This window comes from Octopus sinensis, linkage group LG11 (genome assembly GCF_006345805.1).
Source record: "Octopus sinensis linkage group LG11, ASM634580v1, whole genome shotgun sequence".
Classification (NCBI taxonomy): Eukaryota; Metazoa; Mollusca; class Cephalopoda; order Octopoda; family Octopodidae; genus Octopus; species Octopus sinensis.
The window spans coordinates 20,050,170-20,069,321 of record NC_043007.1 but is presented as its reverse complement, the minus strand read 5'-3'; the positions used below and the strand labels follow the sequence as shown (position 1 = coordinate 20,069,321).

At 37.2% G+C, this 19,152-nt stretch overlaps 1 protein-coding gene across 3 annotated transcripts in view; it reads right to left on the bottom strand.

Annotated features, from left to right (window-relative positions):
* The window catches only part of LOC115217429, a 30,754-nt gene extending 17,884 nt beyond the window's left edge, over positions 1–12,870 (bottom strand). The window contains exons 1-6 of one of the 3 annotated variants that reach the window (XM_029787126.2): positions 12,228–12,856; positions 8,854–8,922; positions 8,111–8,202; positions 6,904–7,050; positions 4,469–4,617; positions 1,158–1,253 (exon numbers count right to left, since the gene is read on the bottom strand). In XM_029787126.2, the coding sequence (XP_029642986.1) occupies positions 1,158–1,253; positions 4,469–4,555 (183 nt within the window). In that variant the 5' untranslated portion in view covers positions 4,556–4,617; positions 6,904–7,050; positions 8,111–8,202; positions 8,854–8,922; positions 12,228–12,856. Of the gene's footprint in view, positions 1–1,157; positions 1,254–4,468; positions 4,618–6,903; positions 7,051–8,110; positions 8,203–8,853; positions 8,923–12,227 lie in introns of all 3 variants that reach the window. The other 2 variants (XM_036507176.1, XM_036507175.1) reach the window with 2 other exon arrangements.
* Between the last annotated feature and the right edge of the window lie 6,282 nt (positions 12,871–19,152).

The following is a 19,152-nucleotide window of genomic DNA, read 5'->3' as shown; positions in this document are numbered from 1 at the left end:
AACGCTCAGGAATAGAAAAAGTATTTTATGTTTCGAGCCTACGCTCTTCTACAGAAAGGGACACAGAAAAAAACAAGGAGAGAAAAAAAATGTGTGTAGTGGCTACCGATCTATCATGGATGATGAGGATGAGGAGGGAGAGGAGGAGAGGAGGAGGGAGCGGAGGTCAATGATGATGATGATGAACGATTGATGTATACTCACTATTTTATATTCCTCTTTAGGAATATTTTATATTCCTATTTAGAGACACAAACTGAAAGCAAACGATTTAGTCGTTCCAGTTGCGAACAGTAGAGAAATCCATTTTGCTAAGTCCAGTAAAAACGGGGAGCAACAGAACCATAGGGTGGTGTAGTTTGCAATGAGATGCAATACAGGATGACATAAGTGATGGAATGTTGACCATGAAGTTTCACTTTACTATGAGATAATCCCTACAGAGATAATCCCTACAGAGATACAGTGTAGAAGTGATGGTGCTGATGTCAGTGTGCATACTTGACAGAGTGTAAGTACCTTGAGAGAAAAGTTGGACCTAAGAAGCATGAGATGTAGTGTGCAAGAAAGACGATTGCGCTGGTATGGCCATGTGGCGAGAATGGATGAGGATAGCTGTGTGAAAAGTGCCACACCCTAACGGTTGAGGGAACCTGCGGAAGAGGTAGACCCAGGAAGACCTGGGATGAAATGGTGAAGCATGACCTTCGAACATTAGGCCTCACCAAGGCAATGACTTGTAACTGAGACTTTTGGAAATATGCTGTGCTTGAGAGGACCCAGCAAGCCAAATGAGACCATAATCTCATAGCCTATGCCAGGGGTGTAACCAGCCCAGTTATGCGTACCTTTCCTTCATTGGACACTAAACTCTGCTTGCAAAGACTTGTTGAGGCAAGTGAAATCGAAATCAAATTTGATGACTGGCATCCGTGCTAGTGGAGCACCAAGAGCACCATCCAAGCTTATGCAGTGCCCAGTAAGATTAGAAGGTCCATGCCACTGAAAGAAAGCAAACAAGATGGTCATGGCTGTATCCCTTTTTCAGTCATAGGTCTTCTCAGTCATGGCTTATCCAGGGGCTCAACAACAACAACAATAACCAAACAAAAACAAACAATTTAAATGACAAATCATGAATATGAACAATATCTTACCTCCATCAGCAATTCAATGTCAAAAAATAAATTTAAAACAGAACTTGTTTTTCTGTAGAAAAGGTAATTTGTATTGGGAAACTTCATATTCAGCGTCTGAAAGGAAAACAAGGGGAAAAAAAATGCATTACTATTTTACTTGTTTCAGTCATTTGACTGTGGCCATGCTGGAGCATCGCCTTTAGTCGAGCAAATCGACCCCAGGACTTATTCTAGTGGTCTCTTTTTGCCGAACCACTAAGTTATGGGGACGTAAACACACCAGCATCAGTTGTCAAGCGATGTTGCGGGGACAAGCACAGACACACAAACATATACACACACATATATAAATATACACATATAAAAGAGTAAAAGAGTATACAATGGGCTTCTTTCAGTTTCCGTCTACCAAATCCACTCACAAGGCTTTGGTTGGCCCGAGGCTATAGTAGAAGATACTTGCCCAAGGTGCTATGCAGTGGGACTGAACCCAGAACCATGTGGTTCATAAGCAAGCTACTTACCACACAGCCACTCCTACACCCACATTGAAAAGAAATTAAAGAATACTTAATCCTTTTGTTACCAATCCACCTGTGACCACCCTGGGTTCTCTCATATAAACACCTTGTTTAAAGTGATCTCAATTAAAACCTTCCATCAATACTTCATATTTTACGTTCCAAACTTAATAATGATAAAATCATTTTACTAAATTCTTCAGTATTTTAAAAACTATGTGAAAAGATGGTAATGTGTTTCAATAAAAATTTGGTAAAACAATTAAACCATAACAAAACACTAATCAATAATAAATCTCTGAACGAGGTATAGACAGTAACTGCACGACAATGTGAAGTATATTTGCCACTTAAATGTGGCTAACCACTAAGGGTGGATGCTACTGTAGCTTGTAGCTCCAGGAGAACATCTTCTCCAGCTGGCTATTGACACACTTTCTGTGCCCTATCAGTATTTGCAAAGGGAAGCCATCCTTCCCATCATCGACCTGACGTGATACCCAGAAACCCAGGTCCATGGATCTGACAGACTCAGCAGATAAACCAGGGAAAGGTAGCTAAAGGGACGTAACTCTTGGTTAGTTAGAACTTGGCTCTGGATCTGACGAACTCAGCAGATAAAATCACCAGATTGAAATCACCAAAGATGAGAAGTTTATCACGAATGGAGACACCTCTCAAGTGGCTATGTAGCTCAGAATAGAACTGCTCTTTGACCACTTCATGGTTGGAGCAGAGCAACTGAAAATAGTTGAATATTTATTTTCACCAATGCAGATGCGCAATGACATGAGTCTTTCACTAATGCCAATCTGTGGCCCTGGCAACGATCATGCTTGGAAGTGCTTTTAACATATATATATATATGTATATATATATATATATATACACATATATGACAGGCTTCTTTCAGTTTCCGTCTACCAAATCCACTCACAAGGCTTTGGTCGGCCCAAGGCTATAGTAGAAGACAGTTGCCCGAGGTGCTATGCAGTGAGACTGAACCCAGAACCATGTGGTTCATAAGCAAGCTACTTACCACACAGCCACTCCTAAGCCCACATTGAAAAATAATTAAAGAATACAACCCACCTGTGACCACCCTGGTTTCTCTCACAAGTGGCAATCAGGTGGTACTGTTATCAGCCACGTCAGCGATTTTGATTTGTTTTCACTTATATATATATAGGGGTAAGTTTACGTAAAAAACAAAAGACGAAGACAGGTGGTGTACAAAACAAACAGATGTATTAGTATAACGCTCAGGAATAGAAAAAGTCTTTTACGTTTCGAGCCTACGCTCTTCTACAGAAAGGGACAGAAAAAACAAGGAGAGAAAAAATGTGTGTGTAGTGGCTAACGATCTATCATGGCATCTGATATATATATATATATATATATATACAGTGATGGACTGGCCAGGATGCCAGCATGCCTGATGGCAAGTGGGTCCCCTACACCATTAGAATCCATATATGGGAGCCCATGTTAGTATCTAAGGGGCCCCTTTAGTTTGAGAATTTTTTTATTCACTCCTGGAAGAATGCATTATTATTTCAGTTTGCCTGTTTGTAGGCAGTTGAAAAGAATACCTTTGACAAAAAAAAAAAAAAATTAAATGATAGCATTGTAGTTGCGGGTGGGCCCCCTTGTAGTTGCAGGTGGGCCCCTCTTAGTCTCCTGGCAACCAAAATTTTTAAGATCCAGTCCGCCATATATACACTCACTGCATTTGATGGCATAAAAATACAAAGGGTGTATTAGATGCGCCCCAATTTCAGCAGCACATATTCAGGAAAAGAAAGTTTTAATATATTAAAGCATAGATCCAACTTTAAATATAGGTCCCAGGGTGATTCTTTTCTCTAAAAAAAAGGTGTCTTATATGCCATATAATACAATAATCTTTAAAATGTAGATAATAATAATAATAATAATATAATAATAATAATAATGAAATTATTGTATACAGTGCTCAGGTGCACCACAACTTGTCAAAAGTGCATATAACGCATATGCAGTAATGTACAAATGTCTGGGAAGTGAACAGTGTATGAGTCAGATACATGCTTGCGTGTGTATGGAGGAGAGAAAATCAGGTGTAGTGTTGGCGAATCTCAGGAAGCATGGAAGTCTTGAAGGATGCAGTGCTCTGACTTTTGAAGGATGTATGTATGTATAATAATAATAATGATAATAATAATAATAATGAAATTATTGTATACAGTGCTCAGGTGTACCACAACTTATCAAAAGTGCGTATAAAGCATATGCAGTAATGTACAAATGTCTGGAAAGTGAACAGTGTATGAGTCAGATACATGCTTGTGTGCGTATGGCGGGGGGAAAATCAGGTGTAGTGTTGGCGAATCTCAGGAAGCATGGAAGTTTTGAAGGATGCAGTGCTCCGACAACTAACAACTGATGCTGGCAGTTTGTTCCATGCTTCAGCAACTCTCAGCATGAAAAAATGTCTCCTGAAGTCATGGGAGCTGCGCTGTTTTCTGACTTTGTAAATATGTCCACGGGTGTTAGACAGGTGGAGTTTGAAAAGGTGCTCAGAGTTATTGTTTGTATGATGGTTGATAATTAACTCTATATTGTTGGGGAAATAATGGATACCCATCCATAGCTAAGAGGCAGTAGTTCAACAATGATACAGTTTACTGAAGTAAATCATCAGAAAAGAGCTACAAGACCCGAAGACAAAGGAAGTTTCTCTCTCAGAAAAAATTTAAACATGACAAATTTAAACATAGATAAAAATTGAAAACAATAAAATGATGACACTGATTTGAACTCACTTACTTTGTAATTACGGGCAGGGACCAAAAGAAATAGTTCTGGGCGTCCCAAACTATAGATACTTTCTTTCGTACCAAGACAGTTAATCATTAAACTTATGAAATATCTTGCTTTGCTGGGTGTCAAGATTCCAAATATACTGGCATAAGGTTCTAAAAGGAGAGAAAAAGAAAAAACATTCAATTACTTTCCTGCTGTTTATTTTTTCAGATTTTTAGATTTACTTCAACAATGACAATAAGAATAAGGGTGACAGTGATGAAGACAATGATGACAGTAGGATAGGCGCCTATATTTTTATAGGCGTAGGAGTGGCTGTGTGGTAAGTAGCTTGCTAACCAACCACATGGTTCCGGGTTCAGTCCCACAGCGTGGCACCTTGGGCATGTGTCTTCTGCTATAGCCCCGGGCCGACCAATGCCTTGTGAGTGGATTTGGTAGACGGAAACTGAAAGAAGCCTGTCGTATATATGTATATATATATATGTATGCGTGTGTGTGTCTGTGTGTCTGTGTTTGTCCCCCTAGCATTGCTTGACAACCGATGCTGGTGTGTTTACATCCCCGTCACTTAGCGGTTCGGCAAAAGAGACCAATAGAATAAGTACTGGGCTTACAAAGAATAAGTCCCCGGGGTCGATTTGCTCGACTAAAGGCGGTGCTCCAGCATGGCCGCAGTCAAATGACTGAAACAAGTAAAAGAGTAAAAGAGAGAAAAAGAGAGTAACACAATAAATTAATCCTCCTCCTCCTCCTCGTTATTATAATTACTGAAGGCAGTGAAGTAGCAGCATCATTAACCCTTTAGCATTCAGATTACTCTCTCAAATGTAATGCTTATTTATTCACATGACTTTGAACTAATCATGCATACCGTAAATCCTCGAGTATAGTCTACCCCTTGAGTATAATATGCAGGGGATTTTTAGGGGATTGTACTGAAAACCTAAACCTTGTGTATGATACGCACCCCTTCTCTAACTTGAGTCGTGCGTAATTAAGCCAGCAGCACCTAGATGAACAAACACTTCCATGCATGCGTAATACAATAATGGTGATGTTCTTAACTGTTATATGGGAATGTAAATATGTTTGCAAATTGTTTTTGTTACATGTTATTCTGTGTTCTGAATACTTTTATTTTTATAAAAGTTGCTTACAGCAAGTTATGGATGATTCTTTTATGACTTCATTGCTTTCAGGCTTAGCTTAAGGTATTTTCGCACCTGACATCACAAAATGCGTCTGAATAAATATTGCTGGACAGCAAATAGAGCCTCGGACACTGCTTAGAAAATATTTTTCGTTTTTAACCTCATATATAGTACGCACTAGGGATTTTGACCTTTAAATTTTGGGAAAAAAATGCAGATTATACTCGAGGATTTACGGTAATCTTTTTGCGTAGAGATTTCAATGATATGCTTGTTTACTTTTAGAATTACATTGTAAGGTGGGTATGAGAGGCTGAATATGGCCAGTTTAAACATAAAACAGGTAGAACATTTGGGCTAGATATGGTCAGTTTAAATGCTAAAGTGTTAAAACATTAGAATAAATGGATCTTTTTATTTTAGCTGCACTTGTGGAAATTTTAAAGTTTAGGGAAAATTTTAATGTTTGGTGTATTGATGTAATTTTCCATGCTGAATCTCTTTTTCCAGAAAAAGTATTCAATTGGTACTTAATATTATTGACCCTGAAAGATGAAAAACAAAACTGACTTTGGCAGAATTTGAACTCTGAATGTGTAGACAGACGAAATGCCAGTAAGCATTTTATAAAGCAATGCATATTCTTTTCTACTCTAGACACAAGGTCCGAAATTTGGCGGGAGGGGGCCAGTCGATTACATCAACACCAGTATGCAACTGGTACTTAATTTATTGACCCAGAAAGGATAAAATGCTAAGTTGACCTCGACAAAATTTGAACTCAGAGCACAAAGACAGATGAAATACCTATTTCTTTATTACCCACAAGGGGCTAAACACAGAGGGGACAAACAAGGACAGACAAACGGATTAAGTCAATTATATCCACCCCAGTGCGTAACTGGTACTTATTTAATCAACCCCGAATTGATGAAAGGCAAAGTCGACCTCGGCGGAATTTGAACTCAGAACGTTGCAGCAGATGAAATACCGCTAAGCATTTCACCTGGCGTGCTAACGTTTCTGCCAGCTGACCACCTTCAATACCTATTTCTTTACTACCCACAAGGGACCAAACACAGAGAGGACAAACGGATTAAGTCGATTATATCGACCCCAGTGCGTAACTGTTACTTAATTTATCGACCCTGAAAGGATGAAAGGCAAAGTCGACCTCGGCGGAATTTGAACTCAGAACATAGTGACAGACGAACTGGCATGCTAACGTTTCTGCCAGCTCTCGCCACCTTACAAAGCAATACATATTAAAGGAAATAACATTACCTTCACACCAAGATTTTTGCCTTATTTCTTTAAAACTCTCTTTTTCCTTAGTATGTAAATCGACATCCTCTTGGAATCAAATAGAACATTTATGTAAGGATCCCAGAGGTGGAAACTGAATTTGCTTCTGAATAAACGTTTGGTATTCTAAAATAAAGAACAGAATTCAAATACATGTCGGATGATTTATACATTAATAGGTAGAAGTAAGTTTTTAACCCTTTTGTTATCATATTTCTGTTGAGATGCTCTGCGTTTCTTTCAATTAATTATAAATATAACAAAGAATTTAGTAAAATATCTTAGTTATCATTCAGCTAGCGTTAGGAACATAAATTGTGACTAAGGTTTGGTGGAAGATTTTAATTCAGAATTTTTTAAAACAAGACATTTGTACTACAGAGCCAGAGGCAGTTTCAGGCAGGTTGGTATCAAAAGGGTTAAATTAATCATTTGCTAATTTTTTTGTTACCATATTTTTGTTGGGATTTTCTGTGTTTCTTTCAATTAATTTTAAATATAACAAAGAATTCAGTAAAATAACTGAGTTATCATTAAGCTAGAGTTAGGAACATTAATTGTGACTAAGGTTTGGTGGAAGATTTTAATTGAGAACTTTTGAAAACAAGACATTTGTACTACAGAGCCAGAGTCAGTTTCAGACAAGTTGGTATCAAAAGGGTTAAATTAATCATTTGCTAATTCTTTTGTTACCATATTTTTGTTGGGATGTTCTGTGTTTCTTTCAATTAATTCTAAATATAACAAAGAATTTAGTAAAATAACTTAGTTATCATTCAGCTAGTGTTAGGAACATTAATTGTGACTAAGGTTTGGTGGAAGATTTAAATGAGAACTTTTGAAAACAAGACATTTGTACTACAGAGCCAGAGCTGGTTTCAGCTAGGTTGGTAACGAAAGGGTTAGCAGGAAACATATTAATGAGAATCAGATTATCATGATCATCATTTGTGATCCCTTTGATTTTTTTTTCTTTTTGGATATTTTGAACAATATTCTCCATGTCTTTCCTGTTTGAAGAGACATCAGTGCTATTTGGTTACTTTTTCTAGCAAGTTTAAACAGACCTATAGAGACTCCTTTGTTGTGATATCATATTTTTCTCAAAAGTCTCAGTAATAGAAATAAAAGCAGATCAAATGTAATATGCAGCAATAACTACAAAAATGATAAGGGTATAACTCACTTGTAAATATGGTTGGAAATCTAATTTTGCTTCAATTCCTATCACAGATTTGGCACCATTTTTAATCAACTTCTTTGTAAGCAAACACGGCCCTAAAGGAAAGGTTATATATAATATAGTATTAGAATATAGTATATATAATATAGTATTAGAATGAAATTGATATCCATACAACAACAAAAACAAAAGATGAGTACTCTTTTCTTTCATTCTTTTATTTGTTTCAGTCATTTGACTGTGGCCATGCTGGAGCACCGCCTTTAGTCGAGCAAATCGACCCCAGGACTTATTCTTTGTAAGCCTAGTACTTATTCTATTGGTCTCTTTTGCCGAACCGCTAAGTTATGGGTACATAAACACACCAGCATCGGTTGTCAAGCAATGTTGGAGGGACAAACACATACACACACACACACACATATAAATATATATATATATATATACATATATCTGACAGGCTTCTTTCAGTTTCCGTCTACCAAATCCACTCACAAGGCTTTGGTCAGCCCGAGGCTATAGTAGAAGACACTTGCCCAAGGTGCCATGCAGTGGGACTGAACCCGGAACCATGTGGTTGGTTAGCAAGCTGCTTACCACAGAGCCACTCCTGTGATATTAACACTTCATTCATACACTTAACCCTATCAGGCATGGGCCCCTGTGTCTAACTTTACTCCCCACCTGAGCTCCTGTGCAAAAGAATAAATAGTTGCATATAAACTCTTTAACAATAAACTACTTACCAGGATTATATTCAATAATAGGGGTATCTTTGGCCTTGCGTGTTTCCATAATTTTCAAAGCAATTTTATCTGAAAGTATCAATAATATCCCAAATAACAAAAACAGAAAAAAAAACGATTTCTTTTGAAATATCTTTTTTGATTTTCATATTACCAAGATTTGTAGTTGTTGTTGTTGTTTTTGCATAATGTGATAGCAAAATAAGGGTCGGATTTAAATCGATAACATGTTGAATGTAAACATAATTTCAAGCCTTATCAAACGATGATGGGGGTGTGTGACAAACACACAAACATATACATATATATATATGTGTGTGTCTGTATATAAATATATATATATATATATATTTCTTTACTGCCCACAAGGGCTAAACATAGAGGGAACAAGCAAGGACAGACAAAGGGATTAAGTCGATTACATCGACCCCAGTGCGTAGCTGGTACTTAATTTATCGACCCCGAAAGGATGAAAAGCAAAGTCGACCTCAGCGGAATTTGAACTCAGAACGTAACGGCAGACGAAATACGGTTACGCATTTCGCCCGGCATGCTAACGTTTCTGCCAGCTCGCCGCCTTATACATATATATATGTGTGTGTGTGTGTGTATATATATATATATATGTGTGTGTGTGTATGTATGTATGTAAGTGGTAATGGTGTCATTGAGACCCAAAGGTGTGAGGTAATGCTGAATAAGTGCTATAGACAGACCACAGTTAAGTTCCTGGTTCGGTAATTTTGTGAATGTGAATAAGGGGTTCAAGTTTGGTTCTATGTCAGTGTGTGGATATAAGAATTTTTTGCGTCATGAGATAAAAAACCAAGGCTGTGTAGATATTAGAACATTTATAGATAGAAGGTCTTACAGCTGTTTCCAGGATATAATTAATAGATATCCTGGAAACAGCTGTAAGACCTTCTATCTATAAATGTTCTAATATCTACACAGCCTTGGTTTTTTTTTATCTCATTACACAAAAAATTCTTATATATATATATATGACAGACTTCTTTTGGCTTCCATCTACCAAATCCACTCACAAGGCTTTGGTCAACCCAAGGCTATAGTAAAAGACACTTGCCCAAGATGCCACGCAGTGGTACTGAACCAGGAACCATGTAGTTAGTAAGCAAGCTACTTACCACATGGCCACTCCTGCTATTTATTTTATTTTATTTTATTTCATCAAGTTTCAGCTCACGAGCTGTGGCCATGCTGGGGCACCGCCATATAAAAGTTATAGTGCATCGGCCGCGATATTAACACTATATTAATACTTCATTCATATACTTAACCCTGTCAGGCCTGGGCCCCTGTGTCTAATTTTACTCCCCACCTGGGCTCCTGAGCAAAAGCATATATAGCTGCATCTTATTCTTCTTCTATGAGTGTTGCTCATTATCACTTTACTAGGAATCTTGAAAAATGCCATTTAACCTATTCCCATTATAGCAGGAATACAACACAACAGGGTTAAATCTGTAAAACTTGTTTTCTTTATATAGTTTAGTCAGAGGAAGTAAAGGAGCACCATAAACCTTTTTCTATTTCAGGACCTCTAAGACTAGAGGTGGTGGGGTGGGAAGAAACTTTAACTCGTAGCTTACTACATTAGGAAGCAATATATTAAAAGCTAGATCCATTTTGAGGTTTTCTTGCTTTTTATGTCCTCGTCTTTATAAGATGGTCAAATATGAGGAAAGGCAAGACTTGGCTGCTATTTTTAGCAGACCGCACGACCACTCCCTCCTACATAGGTAAACTATCTGTGACTTTCAAATTGCTTTTGTTAGTGACACAGTCTCAAAAGGGATAACATTCTTGTGACTTACAGAAGGAAGTGGAGCGCTCATGATCATTGTCGCAGGGCTCCCGAACCTGGTGCAAGAAAGGGAAAAACCCAAAAAAACATGACCCACGTCAGAGAAGAAACCTGGTACGGAGCTTTTAAAAGGGTCGACTCTGTTTAAGGCACCGAAGAACTGGGAGATAGTGTTTAACCTTTAAGTACACAACTGAAAACCAGGCACAGGCCAACTTTATCCTCGCCAGTCAAGAACAACCTGCGGCCCACGGGACTTTCTGAATGACACACCTAATGAAAAATTACCTTATAAATTTTTAGTAGTTCAGTCCTCTTCTTAAAAGAGGTTGCCTATGCCTGGTCTATGCAATGTGTCGGGGTCAAATCAGGGACTACGTTATTGCACTGTGAACTTAACAACTTTGCGATTGCAACTAGAAAATGAGACCAGATCACGGACTCACTCCGTCTGGAGTTTTTTTTAAATGAAGTCCTTAAATAAAAAATAATTTATAAACATATAAACAATTGGGTCAATGTTTGTTCTTTTTTTAAACGTAACTTTCAGACCTGAGTGCGCTTTCCTTGCTTTTTTTTTTAAGAAAAGGGGACGAGTTTTCATATGATCGTAACAAACTCAAAAGTAAAAAACAAGCACCAACTACCATAATATAATATAAGTTTGTATATTTCAAAGTATAAATGACTAATTATATAAATTATTCATTTAATAACATGAGTAGTATTGTTGATATACTAGTGACAACACCAGATTCTTTTTGAGTTAGTTATAAGCAGGGGCCTTTTTATCGTCGTATATACAAAGTTCTGGTGGATCAAATAATACTTTGCTCAATATTTTGGTATTCTTCCGTTTTGTGTCGATTTGTGTAAACATACTTCTCGGTAATTTCCGAGAGCATACCTATATTTTATACTTGCTAGAATGTTTGTCATGTTTACAGGAGACGTGGGTTAGAGTCCCAGGACAGCCTCCGCCTTTTTCCATCCAAAGGGTTTTTTAAACCCAGTATTTACACGCTATTATTTATATATATTTCTTTAGTGCCCACAAGGGGCTAAACACAGAGGGGACAAACAAGGACAGACAAACGGATTAAGTCGATTACATGGACCCCAATGCGAAACTGGTACTTTATTTATCGACCCCGAAAGGATGAAAGGCAAAGTTGACCTCGTCAGAATTTGAACTCAGAACGTAACGACAGACGAAATACCTATTTCTTTACTACCCACACGCTATTATTTATAGCCTATCTACTTGAAGATAAAACGGTCCCCCATTCAAAAAGGGAAAAAAAATGGAATTAAATATCTGAAAATTTAATGATGTTCGTGCTTGCATTTACATTCTGTTATTCAGATATTTTATTTTTGATTTTACGGTCTGAAATAGTTTGATTTTATGACATTTAAAAAACAATGGCATAGTTATTTACTCATGGGTTAAAACATTTGTTTGCACGTGTGTAACCAAGTTTGAAGATCGGAGCATAATTACTATAAATGCGCGAGTGAAAGATGCAAAATTATTCCAACCTACCAGCAACATCCTCATTAAAGATATAAGATGGGGATGTTCTTTTCAGCTTCAGAGCAGCATGCTTTTGGTACAACGTCTCTCCACGACCGATGTTCTTTTCACTTGAAGATCTGACCAGTTTGACATTAGTTAAGTGGTAACTACACTGTAAGAAGTTCCTTACTCTATAATAATAAAAGTCCAGTTTTTTCAAAGAGTGTCCAGATGCACTCCAACAATTAGCCCAGCTCTGGGAACGATACATGGTGTTTGAACGAATAAATCCAACTTTCTTCGTTGGTTTTCTTCAAAACATCTCAGTCGGTGCGCGGAGGGGGGGGGGTTAATTATTTTACAAACAGCAATTGTGGTTATTAGATTCGCTTTTATTGTTAATAATGTCGAATTAGAAAGAAAAAAAGAGTACCAAACTGAAATAGGCGTTACGTGGTATTGTCATTTCTTAAATTGGGCTTGATCTGTGTTAAGCGACATTTTCCATCGCTCAAAAACGTGGGTAAATAATAAAAAAAAACCTTTCGGGATTGAAATTTTGTCTTCGAATGAAGTCAGAGAAAAAGAGAGGGAGGGAGGGGGGTTACTGGAAAAGAAGGCAACTATGGAACATCATTCGTACAATAAATATTTTAAGCAGAACTTTGCATTTGTCGATTTGCGCTAAAGAGTTTAGTAGTATTGAACGCAGTGGTAGTTGATCTTCCGATCGAAGAAAGGAAACCTGGGTACTTCTTGAGAACAGTGGTCCCGGTACCCGCACTCGCTAGTCATGACTAGTCGATCCTTACTTTGTGTTTTTGTATTTACCTTGCGTTTTGGTGTTTTATTTACTTTGTGTAAAAAAATTATTTATTTGGTGTTTTATTTACTTTGCTAGGTAGTCGTTGTAGGATCGACTAGTCACGACTAGCTAGCGCGGATGCGCGACTACGCGAGTGCGCGCACCGGGACCACTGTTCTCAAGTAGTACCGAAACCTGTTTCCATTGATTTTTCAAATTGCTGATACTACTTGAGAACATATACATATATATCATCATTGTTTAACGTCCGTTTTCCATGCTAGCATGGGTTGGACGGTTCGACTGGGGTCTGGGAAGCCAGGAGGCTGCACCAGGCTCCAGTCTGATCTGGCAGTGCTTCTACAGCCGGATGCCCTTCCTAACGCCAACCACTCCGTAAGTGTAGTGGGTGCTTTTTACGTGCCACCGGCACAGGAGCCAGGGGAGGCTGGCATCGGCCACGATTAGTTGGTGCTTTTTACGTGCCACCCACACAGGTATCACAACTACAATTTCCATCTGATTTTCTTGATGTTGGTGTACTTGTTTCCCCACCCCCCAACATCGCTTGTTAACCGATGCTGGTGTATTTATGTCCCTGTAACTTAGCGGTTCAGCAAAAGAGAATGATAGAATAAGTACTAGGCTTTCAAAGAATAAGTCCTGGGGTAGACTTGCTCAACTAAAGGCGGTGCTCCTGCATGGCCACAATCAAATGACTGAAACAAGTAAAAGAATAAAGAGTTTAACAGCCACCAGCTAACTGTACTGATGCCTGTTGGGCAGAGAAACAAAAATCTGGGAGACAAGATGTTTGAGGACATAGTAGAAGGCACTTGCCCAAGGTGCCATGCGGTGGGACTGAACCCAGAACCTTGCAGTTTGGAAGGAAAGCTTCTTACCATGCAGCCACACCTATGCCTTTATAATTAAGAACTGATTTTGATTCCCATTCATTTCATCAACTCTGGTTTATTATCTTATTGTTACACTTTGTACATGAGTGGCTGTGTGGTAAGTAGCTTGCTTACGAACCACATGGTTCTGGGTTCAGTCCCACTGCGTGGCACCTTGGGCAAGTGTCTTCTACTATAGCCTCGGGCCGACCAAAGCCTTGTGAGTGGATTTGGTAGACGGAAACTGAAATAAGCCTGTCGTATATATGTATATATGTGTTTATATGTATGTGTGTATATGTTTGTGTGTCTGTGTTTGTCCCCCTAGCATTGCTTGACAACCGATGCTGGTGTGTTTACGTCCCCGTCACTTAGCGGTTCGGCAAAAGAGACCGATAGAATAAGTACTGGGTTTACAAAAAAGAATAAGTCCCGGGGTCGAGTTGCTCGACTGAAGGTGGTGCTCCAGCATGACCGCAGTCAAATGACTGAAACAAGTAAAAGAGTAAAGAGTATTGTTGTCGATGATGATGATACCACTGAATGTTATTGTGGTTCTGACTACTTGTTAATTGGTAATTGCTAGAAATGTTGCTGTTCTTGCTATTATTGTTATTATTGGTTGAAGAAAAGCCAGTTGTGATGTTGGTTTAGCAGTAAAGGGAAGTTCCAATGGGAATACGAAAGTGCTGAATGAAATCTTGAAAATATCAAAATTAATGATTAGGTTCGATAAATGATGTCATAAATGAAACGACAGGCATTTAGGCGGCAAAACAAACTAACGTGAACACATACGTGTAAATGAAATTAAAAAAGGAAAAATTTCAGTCAATTGAACTTGCTTAAATTACCTCCCCTCATAAAAAGAAATTTTTAAGAATTGGAAAATATCTGTTAAAAATTCAAATAATTCAAGTGTCTGGATGTATTTTAGAATGATCCAGAAATTACATTTTTTTTTTTTTCGAAGAGAAATAGCAATTTGAAAAGCATGAACATCAGAAATATTTTATTCCGTTTTTATGATTCCCTGCTTAAGTTACAATGGGGCAGCATGGGGTGTAAGGGACTGCTCTGTGTAGCCACATTTCATTCGTATTTGTGGAGTGTGTTAACTTTAAGGAAGGGAGCGACCAAAACTAGCACCACTTTGCTGCTTATTTAAGATCATTATGACCTTCACTCTTCATCATCATCATGGTTCTATGAATATTTGGATTAAAATAAACAGTGGCTACAAAATAAATATACTTACATACATACATACATACATATATATATATATATATATATATATATATATATCACAATAAGGGTGAAAAAAAATTGAATATTAATTAATAACATCAATTTAACCCTTTAGTGTTCAGATTATTCTATGAAACATAATGCCTATTGATTCCCATTGATTTGAATTAATCATGCATTATCTCATATCTTCAAGATCTTGATGGTGCAATTACTTAATGTAGAATAACATTGTAGGGTAGGTGTGAGAGCCTGGATCTGGTCAGTTTGAACATAAAACAGATTAGCTATTTTGGCCGGATATGGCCGGTTTAAATACTAAAGGGTTAAAACACCAAGTGGCCTAGCATAAAAAAAAACTGTGATACAGTAAAAATTATTAATAAAAGTAATAAGAATTAATGCTTGAATTAATGCTTGAGAACAATTCTTTAGTGGTGGATTCCCTTTGCGGATCTATTTCTAGCGTTAGAGTGACCACATGTGGTCTCTCTCTTATTACTTGTATATATATATATATGTATATAGGGGTAAAATATGAAAAATCAATGAAAATGCACATTGCAAATAAAAAAAGGCTATTTATGACAGGTAACGACAAATATATACATTTAGATTGACTGAGGTAGTAATATGTGTCATAAAAGTCATTATTATGAGATGATTATAAGATGATAATAAAGTAAGAGAACAAAGCGGACCATGGTTTACACAAAGCTATTCACCGTTTTGATATATATATATATATATATATGTGGGCACGTAACAAGCACCATCCGATCGTGGCCGTTTGCCAGCCTCATCTGGCACCTGTGTCGGTGGCACATAAAAACACCATCCGAGCGTGGCCGTCTGCCAGCCTCGTCTGGCACCTGTGTCGGTGGCACATAAAAACACCATCCGAGCGTGGCCGTCTGCCAGCCTCGTCTGGCACCTGTGTCGGTGGCACATAAAAACACCATCCGAGCGTGGCCGTCTGCCAGCCTCGTCTGGCACCTGTGTCGGTGGCACATAAAAACACCATCCGAGCGTGGCCGTTTGTCAGCCTCGTCTGGCACCTGTGTCGGTGGCACATAAAATCACCCACTACACTCTCGGAGTGGTTGGCGTTAGGAAGGGCATCCAGCTGTAGAAACACTGCCAGATCTGACTGGACTGGTGCAGCTTTCGGGCTCCCCAGACCCCAGTTGAACCGTCCAACCCATGCTAGCATGGAGAGCGGACGTTAAATGATGATGATGATGATGATGATGATGTATATGTAAAACACACACACCCATATTCTCTCTCTTTCACTTTCTCTATCTCCCTATCACTCCTTCACCTTCTCCCTCCCTCTATTCCCCATTATACACACACACACACACTCTCTCTCTCTCCCCACTTTATTTACCAATAATATAAATACAGGCAAAACCCTACAAACTGACATTTCTGATGAAACTACAGGAGTAGTTGAAAGCGATAATATGAAGAAATAATTTGTGATATGTAAATAAATATATATTTTTACAACCATCCAGCATTCTGAACACCTTTTTTCTTTCATATATATATTGGTAAAAACAGTAAGATAACAAAAGAAAGAAAGAGACCTCAATATTATGTAAATAGAGGAAATTTATCTGTAAATTAATATGTGACAATTATTCGGTAGCCAAGAGATGGTGGTGTGGATTTCCACCTCGGCATCTGAAACTCAGAGTTTTATCTTGGCTACCGAATAAATGTTGCATATCAATTTACATATATATATATATATATATATATATATATATATATATATATAGATAGATAAGAAAGTTTGTTTGGTAAAGCACGTGGGGTAATATATAAGAAAATAGTAAAGTGTGAAAAAATGACAGAAGGCTTAAATGTTAAAAAATATATATATTTGTGTCAAAATGTCTGGAGAATATTGGAAAAATTTTTTTTCCTTTCCTTAAAATGACATAATTTTAAAATTTTTAAAGAAATTACCGGTTTCGCGTGTAGCTTTTCAAATTTCTTGTGACGTTATGTTTATATTGCATGGAATTATCGTTGTTTTTATTTCCAGGAGATTTCTAAATAAGGGGAGGTAGTGAGTGATTTTTTCCGGTGTAGGGGAGATAATCGCTTAAAAATTTTTTTTCCCTTTTCCTTGTTAATTTCTCTGTGTCAGTATGTTCGGATGGTTGAGTCTGGGTTTGTACTTTTCAATGAAGAATGTTTCCTTGTTCAGTCTCATTTGTGTTGATGATCCGAAAGCACATTGGTAAAATGGGAAGATTAAAAATTGTGGCAGTAGTTGCTTTGCGCATTCTCAATGTGCTCACTAAAAGGTATCATTCTATATTCTGGGAATGCAATCTGTTGTCGATGCAGTGTGCATCTGCGCCTGAGTGATAGTCCCGTGGAACCCACGTAGTCTTGGTGGCAGCCCGAGCATTTAATAACATAAATTATGTTTTCAGAGGCACAAGTAAAGTTAGATTTGATCTTAAATTTCTGTCCCTCTTTAGAGAAGAATTCTGATCCTTCCAATAGGTTAGGACATGTTGCACAGTTCGATCTACCACATTTTTTTACTTTTGCATCCGTAATTTTAGAAGACAATTTTGCCTTTGTGAGAATCTTTTTAAGTGATTTAGGCTGTTTGTAGCTTTTAATGATTTGGTGTATGTTTAGAATTTCCTTTAATTTTGGGTTTTTATGAAGTATTGGTAAATTCTGGGTGATGATGGTGAAGGCTTCACCATCATCACCCAGAATTACCAATACTTCATAAAAACCCAAAATTAAAGGAAATTCTAAACATACACCAAATCATTAAAAGCTACAAACAGCCTAAATCACTTAAAAAGATTCTCACAAAGGCAAAATTGTCTTCTAAAATTACGGATGCAAAAGTAAAAAAATGTGGTAGATCGAACTGTGCAACATGTCCTAACCTATTGGAAGGATCAGAATTCTTCTTTAAAGAGGGACAGAAATTTAAGATCAAATCTAACTTTACTTGTGCCTCTGAAAACATAATTTATGTTATTAAATGCTCGGGCTGCCACCAAGACTACGTGGGTTCCACGGGACTATCACTCAGGCGCAGATGCACACTGCATCGACAACAGATTGCATTCCCAGAATATAGAATGATACCTTTTAGTGAGCACATTGAGAAATGCGCAAAGCAACTACTGCCACAATTTTTAATCTTCCCATTTTACCAATGTGCTTTCGGATCATCAACACAAATGAGACTGAACAAGGAAACATTCTTCATTGAAAAGTACAAACCCAGACTCAACCATCCGAACATACTGACACAGAGAAATTAACAAGGAAAAGGGAAAAAAAATTTTTAAGCGATTATCTCCCCTACACCGGAAAAAATCACTCACTACCTCCCCTTATTTAGAAATCTCCTGGAAATAAAAACAACGATAATTCCATGCAATATAAACATAACATCACAAGAAATTTGAAAAGCTACACGCGAAACCGGTAATTTCTTTAAAAATTTTAAAATTATGTCATTTTAAGGAAAGGAAAAAAATTTTTCCAATATTCTCCAGACATTTTGACACAAATATATATATATTTTAACATTTAAGCCTTCTGTCGTTTTTTCACACTTTACTATTTTCTTATATATATATATATATATATATATATATATAAATATTAGAAAAATAATAAAAATGTATATAATAGGTAGAAAAACTTGACACGTGTTTCGTTGCTATATTTAAGAAATCATTATAGTAGTAGAGAAATCATTTCCATATAAATATATCTTTTATTATTTTTTGTAATTTACTTAATCTTTACTTTTTATTGTTATTTTAATTTTAACTTTCTATTATATATAATTTTCTAGATGGTGTAATTTAATTATTCATTTTGAATTGATAAAAGGTGGGGTTTTTTCTAATATTTTTTTATATATTTATTATATTGTGTGGAATTTGATTTAGTATTTCTAAATTGAATTCTTTTTCCTTGTAAGTTTGGATTTTAT